The sequence below is a fragment of the Protomyctophum parallelum genome (assembly GCF_964188405.1).
Source record: "Protomyctophum parallelum genome assembly, chromosome: 5".
Lineage (NCBI taxonomy): Eukaryota > Metazoa > Chordata > Actinopteri > Myctophiformes > Myctophidae > Protomyctophum > Protomyctophum parallelum.
This window is the reverse complement of record NC_139702.1, coordinates 15,555,465-15,565,464: the sequence shown is the minus strand read 5'-3', so window position 1 is coordinate 15,565,464 and position 10,000 is coordinate 15,555,465. Positions and strand designations below refer to the sequence as shown.

Sequence of the window (10,000 nt, the reverse complement as noted above, 5' to 3'; positions counted from 1 at the left end):
TTAATCTAATACATACATGTAGTCACATGTTTAATCTAATACATACATGTAGTCACATGTTTAACCCATTCTTACCTGAGATCAGATTCATACGAGGTTTCCACTGGACACACACTGGTCTGATTAACCCATTCTGACCTGAGATCAGATTCTAAAAATGTCAGTCGTTCTTCGATTTTTCAAAAATAGCAGACCTACAAGCTCGCGCTATGAGCTTGTAGATCTGCTATTTTTCAATAGCTAAAGCATAACATGATGCTATCACCAAAATGGGTTCCCGTTCAGAATGGGTTAATCTAATACATACATGTAGTCACATGTTTAATCTAATACATACATGTAGTCACATGTTTAATATAATACATACATGAGAACATATTACTCTATAATTATAACATACCGATGTCAGTCTCCAGGCTACACGACAACTGTGTAAAAAAAAGGTACATTTATAAATATATAAATATTAAATAATTTCACAGAAATTGTAACTGTCAATCATGTGTCTGTTTACAGCTGACATCATCGCGTTCACCTCCCCTTTGATCTACCAGAAGAACAAGGTAGCGCGTGTGTGTGTGTGTGCGCGCACATGAATAATGTGTGTTATGTGAGATCTACAAGCTCACAACGCCTTGCTCACTGTGAGGCTTTGTGAGCTTGTAGCGAATATGAGGTCTCTGTAGTAACCCTGAGGACCCCGGGCCCCTAGGGGTCCCTGACCCTCTGTAGTGCCTCTGAGGACCCCACAAAGTATCTGTATTTGGCCGCCGACCCCCATCTTAAAATATGTGTGATCCATGGACCCCCCCCCCCCCCGCCAGAAGCAAAGATTTGAGTTAAAAACGTTCGCTCTGAAAGAATACATATTCAAAGATGTGACACATTTTCACGATTAAAAAAAATTTGTAGATCTACAAGCAGCTAATAGCTCTAATCTAATCTAATAGTAGATCTAGAAGCAGCTCATAGCTCTAATCTAATCTAATAGTAGATCTACAAGCAGCTCATAGCTCTAATCTAATAGTAGATCTACAAGCTCATAGCTCTAAATGCTAAAACAAAAAGGCTGTCTCTTTAATGCTTGTCTCATATCTATTCACTGTGTGTGTGTGTGTGTGTGTGTGCGTGTGTGTGTGTGTGTGTGTGTGTGCGCGTGTCTCAGACTCAGATAGATCGCTACATTCAGCTGATCGGTTCCAGAATGGAAGAAACCATGATCAGGTGAGTTTCACGAGAGACAGACAGACAGACAGGCAGGAGTCCAACTAGTACTGATTTACTATACGACACTAGAGCTAAACTCTGTCTGTCTGTCTGTCTGTCTGTCTGTCTGCCTGCCTGCCTGTCTGTCTGTCTTTCTCTCTCACAGACTCCAGGACAAGCTTCCTGGTGCAGTGAAACGCATGAAGAAGGATTGACCAATCAGCTCCCTCCTGGTGTTGAAGGACAGGGAGATCAGACGGATATAAATAAAAACTATTGAAAGACAACCCGGTCTCATTGTCGTTGTTCTTGTGTCCTGTGAAAGCAGGGAATCATAGCTTCAAATTGACATTAGTTGTTCAGTTTGACCCACCAGTTTTGGAGATATGGCTTACAAATGGTGGTCCGTGGCTCAAATGGGTCTGAGAGGCTAAATGTCATCAAATGGTGGTCCGTGGCTCAAATGGGTCTGAGAGGCTAAATGTCATCAAATGGTGGTCCGTGGCTCAAATGGGTCTGAGAGGCTAAATGTCATTAGATGGTGGTCCGTGGCTCAAATGCAGAATAAATAAATAATGGACCTTGATGTGAAAAGGGTTGAAAACCACTGTGTTAAATCACTTAATTAAATAATTAATTATTGAATTATTTGTAGTTGTTACGTCCCCACCAAAGAGGTCCAGGTGTTATTTGTAGTTGTTACGTCCCCACCAAAGAGGTCCAGGTGTTATTTGTAGTTGTTATGTCCCCACCAGAGGTCCAGGTGTTATTTGTAGTTGTTACGTCCCCACCAAAGAGGTCCAGATGGTATTTGTAGTTTTTACGTCCCCACCAAAGAGGTCCAGGTGTTATTTGTAGTTGTTACGTCCCCACCAAAGAGGTCCAGGTGTTATTTGTAGTTGTTACGTCCCCACCAAAGAGGTCCAGGTGTTATTTGTAATTGTTACTTCCCCACCAAAGAGGTCCAGGTGTTATTTTGTGCAAAAGCATATTATTGGCTATTTCCGCTAATATAAGCCCTCAATGAATTGAATTGAATGGGGCATGGGGTGTTGTGCTAATTCGCTTATTTCCGTCGCTCAAAAATCTTTTGTATATATCCTCTCTTCATAATGTAAATAGTATCCAAGTATGACACACTTCACTACATATTTCGATGGAAATAAGCGAATTAGCACAAAAACCCATTGAGGGCTTACATTCGGATAGCTACCTGATGTCATGACAATGGGTCGCCCATCTTAGATCGTCGGCACCATAATAATCCATTCTATCCTTTTCTTTCAATCGCCTGTATCTCCTCCTTGTCCCAGATGGCGTGAATTAGATCCTAATTTTTCAATAAATGCGGTTAGTGTTAATTAACTTCCTAATTATTATTTACTGCTTGGCGGAGCTTTCACACACAGGTCAAAGGTCAAAGATTTGATTAATTTACTAATGTTCTTTTTTTATTAATGCCGACAGGTGCAACAATACAAATCAAAGAAATTAAGAATTAAACACAAACAAGATTTATATGAAGAAAAATAATAATAAAATGCTTCTTAATCTAAAAGTAACATGCTGAATGTATTTACAAGAACATAATTACCCAATTACTAATTATAATAATTATTTATGATAATTATAATTATGCCCTAAAATATTAGACTGGGACAATGGGAGGAAAAAAATCACATATGTTGGACCAAATATCTCAATATTGTCCCAGAGATAGAAATGCCATTAACCCATTCTGAACGGGAACCCATTTTGGTGTTAGCATCATGTTATGCTTTAGCTATTGAAAAATAGCAGATCTACAAGCTCATAGCGCGCCACCGAGTGGCGCGCTATGAGCTTGTAGGTCTGCTATTTTTTGAAAAATCGAAGAACGACTGACATTTTTTTTAATCTGATCTCGGGTCAGAATGGGTTCATCAGACCAGTGTGTGTCCAGTGGAAACCTCGTGTGAATCTGATCTCAGGTCCGTATAGACTAATGCATGTCAAACTGGGGGTCCTTTAAATGAAACGGGTTGAGAATCACTGCTAGAGCCGTACACATCTTCTCTCATGGGGGTCCCTGGCATATATCTTCTAACGGGGGTCCGCAGGGCTGATCAGTGTCAATTTGGGGGTCCCTTGACATGAAAATGTTTGGGAACCAGTGGTCTATGGCTCTGGTTTCTGACCCCTCAGTGACGTAACTCTGTATAACTATGGCTCTGGGCTCCCCATACTGAGGGCTGATTGGTCAGTGCTTCCCATACTGAGTGCCGATTGGTCAGTTGTGAAGGGTCATCTTCTGTCGCCTCCTCTCCATCGCCTGGCGTTTCTTCTGGTCGATCTGCTCCGCCGAGCACCGAGCGCTGGGGTCGAAGGTCAACGACCTCCCGCTGGGGTCGGAGGTCAACGACCTCCCGCCAGCTGGAACACAGGGGTCAAAAGGTCAAGCGGTGAGGCGGCGTCAAGTCGTTTGATCAAATCGTAACGTTTTTTTCCATATATATTTTTTTGTTATAAACGACAGATGATATATTATTAAAGTCAAGCTGAACCCAGACAAGACTGAGCTTCTCTTCTTCCCAGCTAAGTCCTGCCCTATGTTATGTATAGACTGAGCTTTTGTTCTTCCCAGCTAAGTCCTGCCCTATGCGGGAACTAACTATCTCCGTAGACAACGCCCTGGCAAACGTCTGTCCCGACAGCCAGGAACCTTGGTGTTGTCCTGGACGCTCAGCTCTCGTTCAAAACTCACATCACAGCTGTCACTCCATCCTGTAGGTTCACACTCTATAACATACGACGAATTAGACCGTTCCTCACCCAGGAATCAGCCCAGCTCCTAATCCAGGCAACAGTCTTGTCAAAACTCGACTATTGTAACTCCCTCCTTACTGGCCTACCAGCATGTGCACTTAAGACTCTCCAACTGATCCAAAATGCCGCAGCTCGCTTGGTCTTCAACCAGCCAAAATTCTCACATGTCTCCCCCCTGCTCCGCTCCCTCCATTGGCTCTCGGTCGCTGCCCGCACAGAATACAAAACTCCGATGCTGGCATTCAAAGCAATCAAAGGTATGGCTCCCTCATATCTTGCAAGTATGATTGAACCCTACAAATCCTCCCGCACACTCAGATCAGCCAACACAGGGAAGCTGGAAGTACCCTCACTAAAAACGCCGGGACAACGCTCCACACGTCCTAAACTCTTCTCCCTTCTGGCTCCAAAACTGTGGAATGCACTTCCCATTGCAGTCAGAACTGCAGCATCACTCCCAATCTTCCGCCGTAGTCTGAAAACCCACCTTTTCAGACTCCATCATGGCCCATAGCACTTACCCTACCCCCTTAGATAGCATTTCTGTAGACTTAGATAGCATTTGATACAGATTTATAGCATGTTATGTAGACAGCACTATAATTGCATTGTATGTAGTCTTCATAGTACATATGTATAGCATAGTATAGTATATATGTATAGTTTATATGTATAGTTTCATTTAGGGATGCACCGAAAGGGAAATTCTTGGCCGAAACCGAATACCGAATATAGGAAACAGTTGGCCGAAAACCGAATAGCCGAATACAGCTTTGTTGTAAAGCTACCTGATTATGGCAAAATACATGATTATGGATTTTCATAATCGATTCATCGGGCGATTATTTAAACGATTAATCGGATTATGGCACCTTTTTGCAATTACCTTTAAAAAAATGCTTCAAGTTATTGTAGGCATGCTAACAATAAAGACAATAAAAATGAATACTCCTTCAAAATTAATATTTTACCCCCTTTTTTATACAATTTGATTTCATTGCCATTCCTTGTACTTGTAATGATACCGTAATCTGTAATGTTGACTGTGTATAGCTGACTGTCTTTCTTCCCATTTCTATCTCTGGGACCCCAATTTATTTTTTATTTCTATTGTAAAAATCAATGTAAATTTTGAGAGTCTATTTGGTTCCATTTTTGCACTCTGTTACAGACCCTTTAGGGTCCACTTGGTTTACTTCCTAACTATCTATAATGTAGCTGGAACTCCCACTATGAGAAAGAACCACTGTCCTACACACTGTCCTCTGTGTGGGCACGCACACGTGCGCACGCACACACACACACACACACACACACACACACACACACACACACACACACACACACACACACACACACACACACACACACACACACACACACACACACACACACACACACACACACACACACAATAGCATGCTAGCTGATAGGGGAAACCATTCTTATTTAGCATCCATATTAGCATGTTCTCTAGGCTCTAGTATCACATATTGCCAAAGTTAAACAGCACTGAACAACTGATCATTGTTAAGCAAAACGTTCACGGACGTTCTGCTTCTGCTTTTGCCCTGTGCCCACTTCAATGCGCTGCTGAGATTACACACAGGTGGAACAAATTTGAGGATCTAACGAGCAAGCTCACTGCTAGTGTTCGTAGTAGCCTGCCTGCAAGCTCACAGATTCAGACATTGGGGAGCATTTTTTGTCATACGACAAAAGAATAGACAGTGGCGGTGCTCACAAATACCATGTTTTGGGACCTGTTTTGGGCATTTTGCAACCTGTTGATGAGCTCGCATTTTTCGCGGAGCGCATCGCAGCCACAGCACAGAGCAACTTGACGCTCTTTGAGTGTGTGTGTGTGTGTGGGGGAGACTGAAGTTGGGAGAGAGAGAGGGGTAGATGCGGAGCGCTCTGGTTACGTTCAAGACAATCGCGTGTTGTGTTTATACCGACCCGGTGTTTTGACTATTTGGTGATATATTTTCGGCCTATTTGAGCCGAAACCGAATAGGCCGAAAATACATTTTTAGCCATTTTCGGCCGAATATTTTCGGTGGCCGAATATTCGGTGCATCACTAGTTTCATTATAATACGCTAAACCCGCTATTTGTTTAATGTGTTTCATTCTTAATACGCTAAACCTGCTATTTGTTTAATGTGTTTCATTCTTAATACGCTAAACCTGCTAATTTATTTAATGTGTTTAATTCTTAATACGCTAAACCCACTATTTGTTTAATGTGTTTAATTCTTAATACGCTAAACCCACTATTTGTTTAATGTGTTTAATTCTTAATACGCCAAACCTGATATTTATTTAATGTGTTTAATTCTTAATACGCTAAACCCACTATTTGTTTAACACATTGTGTGCTGGGGTATTCTGTGAGGCTGAGCTTGGTGGTGCTAGGGACTTTACATTGAAGGAAAAAAAGATTTCGGAGCCCACAGCTAAATGTTCTCTTATAGCGAGAATCACACCGCATACATCAAAAGAAAGCCTAACTTGTCCACTTCAATTTAATTTGATTTTACTATCTTCCATTCTGGAGATATTGACCTTTTTCTAACACCTGCTTTTGCCTGAACTCTGCTCGCTTGAACAAACAGCAGAGATATGGAAGGTTGAAGTTGACAGACATTGACAGACCAATATAAAAATGAACACAAATAATATCATATACATACTACACACTAAATGAAAGCCCTGAATGTCTACGTTTAGGAGGAAAACAATACACATTGATCCCATGTACAGTTTGTCAGTAATTGGCTATTGAATGCAGCTTGCGCCCACCAGAGAGAACTTTAGAGAAGGCATGGACCTGAACAACTATTATTCACAAAATAAGGGCTATAGCGACATGTACATACTATATACTGTATGAAACAGAAGACTCTCTGCTTTCATAAGAAAAAAAACTAATACTGTAATAATAATAAAAGATTTTTAGGTTGGGAGTGAGTCTGTAGTTCTGTTCATTCCATAGTTTTGGACCCACCTGTGTTGGCTGAGGTGGGGGGGGCGGGGCGGGGGTGCGGCCTCTTAAAGGAGAACCGCCCGGTGGTGTTGTTGTTGTTGTTGTGAACGGCGGTCTGAGTCCGCTCCGTTTCCACCGTCGCTCCCGTAGCGGCCGGGAGAGATCCAGCGCCACCTAGAGGAACAAGATTCATTGACATTGATCGTCATGCCAACCAGTGACATCCGCTCCATAGGGCACAGCAGTGGGCCTGCTCTTCCTGGTTCCACTGAAAAATCCGCCATTCATTCATGCATGCATGCATTCATTCATTCAACCATAAAGATTTACAAAACAATCAATTATATATCAATTTGAACACGAGTGCCAGGATTTCTTTCAAAATAGGAGCTCGGGGTGCCAGGCAGATATGGCAGCTTTTACTCTGAAAGCCTCACCTCACACGGTCACAATTAAAGTCTCTTTAGAAGCGTTAATATTCTAAACGAGAGGCATGTTGAAGTCAGAGATGAAGACCGTCTGGTTAAAACCACAGAGAGCTCCCTGGATTAGGAGATACGAGGCATTCTTTCTGAGCCGTAAACAGGGAAGTGAGCTGTGCTGAGCTGTGCTGAGCTGTGCTGTGCTGTGCTGTGCTAAAAAAGTGAAAAAAGGTCGACGGACATTTTTAGTCATAGTTTTAAGTCGCCGAAACAATTACCAGGAGTCTGACCAGCAGAGAGGTGATTGGCCGGAGCAGGGGCGTGGCTGCGGGAGGAGATCTGGCTGCGATTGGCCGCTCCGTGGCTGTGGGAGGAGATCTGGCTGTGATTGGCCGCTCCGTGGCTGTGGGAGGAGATCTGGCTCTCGACGACTTCGCACAGCTCCAGCAGCAGGTGGTCGTCATCGTCCTCGTTAACCTCGTTAACGTTGTTAACCTCGTTAAGGTCGTCCCACGGAGGAGACGAGGAGAACAGAGAGTCCAGATCCTCGTCCGGGACGTCCCGACCGCCAGACAGCTACACACGCACACACACACACACACACGCAGTGCGACACGTTGTGAGCTTGTAGATCTGCTGTTTTCAGTAAGCCACTGCGACGGCATCAAGGCCCGCCAAAATACATTTTAGTCGACTAAATCAACTGTAGATTTAGTCCACTAAAGTCTTATGACATTTAGTCGACTAAAACTAGACTAACACTAAAACATGAGATGTTCACGTCCTGGAAGTACAACTTAGAAATAAAACTAGTGTTGAATTAACACATTTCCACCTGAGGCCGATTCTTAAAAAAATCTTCTAAATCCCAACATTTTTCTGAAAACCCATGTTTCCATCAGTGGTGCTCAACCTTTTTCATATCAAGGATCCCCAGAATTATCTGCATATGTTGAATATATGTTGTTCACCTGGTTTAGGTGACAGATGGTTTTCACATGGTTTAAGTGACAGATGGTTTTCAAATATTAACTTTGGCTAAAAAGCTTGTTTAATCCACGTGGGTTCATGTTTACTAGATTGTGACAAAGACCTACCTCTACAGCGCCCCCAGTGGACTGCTGGGGAGGTGCAGCCTCTACAGCGCCCCCTGTGGACCGGTGGGGAGGTGCAGCCTCTACAGCACCCCCAGTGGACCGGTGGGGAGGTGCAGCCTCTACAGCGCCCCCTGTGGACCGGTGGGGAGGTGCAGCCTCTACAGCGCCCCCTGTGGACCGGTGGGGAGGTGCAGCCTCTACAGCGCCCCCTGTGGACCGGTGGGGAGGTGCAGCCGGTGTGGGTCTGGTAGGCAGAGGTTCCCTAGCCCAGGGGTTGGAGGTGGCAGTAGGTCCCGTCCTGGGGTTGGAGGGGACAGAGGGTCCCGTCCTGGGGTTGGAGGGGGCAGTAGGTCCTGCCCTGGGGTTGGAGGGGACAGAGGAAGGTTCCATCCTGGGGTTGCAGGGGGCAGTAGGTCCCGTCCTGGGGTTGGAGAGTACAGAAGAAGGTCCCGTCCTGGCGTTGGAGGGGACAGAGGAAGGTCCCGTCCTGGCGTTGGAGGGGACAGAGGAAGGTCCCGTCCTGGGGTTGGAGGGGACAGAGGAAGGTCCCGTCCTGGGGTTGGAGGGGACAGAGGAAGGTCCCGTCCTGGGGTTGGAGGGGACAGAGGAAGGTCCCGTCCTGGGGTTGGAGGGGACAGAGGAAGGTTCCATCCTGGGTTTGGAGGGGGCAGTAGGTACCGTCCTGGGGTTGGAGGCGTCTGGTCTCTTCAGGGCCGCGGGGGGGCGGTGGTTTGAAACGTCGGTGAGGATCTGGCTGAAGGTGGTGGAGGAGTTGGTCTCCAACTGGAAGGTCCTCCTGGGTCTCTGCTGGTTCCTGGGACCTCCTGCACCCAGACCAGGACCTCCTCCTCTGGAGAAACCCTCCAGAAGACCAGGGTCTTCTGGAGGGTTTCTCTGGGTGGAGCAGTGATTAGGAGGCGGGACGACGTTTTGGAGGTTTTGGGTCATCATGGCGAAAACCAGAGGGTCGTCGAGGAGGTCGTCGTCGTCCCAGTCGTCGTCATCGGCGGCCATGTTGTTTTCTACCGCGGCGGCCATCTTGTTTTCCACCGGACGTCGGGTCTGCGTTGAGAGGGGCGTGGCTGAAGTGCGAGGAACGGCACTGGACTGGTTCTCTTTGATGTTCCCAGAAGAGTCTTTGATGTTCCCAGAAGAGTCTTTGATGTTCCCAGAAGAGTCTTTGATGTTCCCAGAAGAGTCTTTGATGTTCCCAGAAGAGCCTTTGATGTTCCCAGAAGAGTCTTTGATGTTCCCAGAAGAGTCTTTGATGTTCCCAGAAGAGTCTTTGATGTTTCTGGAAGGTCCTTTGATCATGTTCCCCAGAGTCTCCTCTGTGGAGGTCAGTCTGGGTCCAGGTTTCAGACTCAGACCGCTGACGTGCTGCGTGGGTCCGTTTGGACCGGGTCTCACCTCCAGAGACCCCGCGGCTACCGACGCCTGACTCAGATCTCCGCTGACGCGCTGCGTGGGTCCGTCAAAAAT

General features: G+C 45.4%; 2 protein-coding genes across 2 annotated transcripts in view; one reads left to right on the top strand and one right to left on the bottom strand.

The window, feature by feature from the left end:
* The window catches only part of LOC310858221 (reticulon-3-B-like), a gene marked incomplete at both ends in the record, with an annotated part of 5,355 nt that extends 3,934 nt beyond the window's left edge, over positions 1 to 1,421 (top strand). The window contains 3 exons of the mRNA XM_083764329.1: positions 517 to 563; positions 1,166 to 1,224; positions 1,373 to 1,421. Of these exons, the coding sequence (XP_083620455.1) occupies positions 517 to 563; positions 1,166 to 1,224; positions 1,373 to 1,421 (155 nt within the window). The remainder of the gene's footprint in view (positions 1 to 516; positions 564 to 1,165; positions 1,225 to 1,372) is intronic.
* Positions 1,422 to 3,255: 1,834 nt separating this feature from the next.
* The window catches only part of LOC310858220 (uncharacterized protein), a 15,302-nt gene continuing 8,557 nt past the window's right edge, over positions 3,256 to 10,000 (bottom strand). The window contains exons 6-10 of the mRNA XM_083764328.1: positions 9,391 to 10,000; positions 8,519 to 9,360; positions 7,700 to 7,997; positions 7,021 to 7,173; positions 3,256 to 3,618 (exon numbers count right to left, since the gene is read on the bottom strand). The exon at positions 9,391 to 10,000 is cut by the window's right edge and continues 301 nt beyond it. Of these exons, the coding sequence (XP_083620454.1) occupies positions 3,476 to 3,618; positions 7,021 to 7,173; positions 7,700 to 7,997; positions 8,519 to 9,360; positions 9,391 to 10,000 (2,046 nt within the window). The 3' untranslated portion in view covers positions 3,256 to 3,475. The remainder of the gene's footprint in view (positions 3,619 to 7,020; positions 7,174 to 7,699; positions 7,998 to 8,518; positions 9,361 to 9,390) is intronic.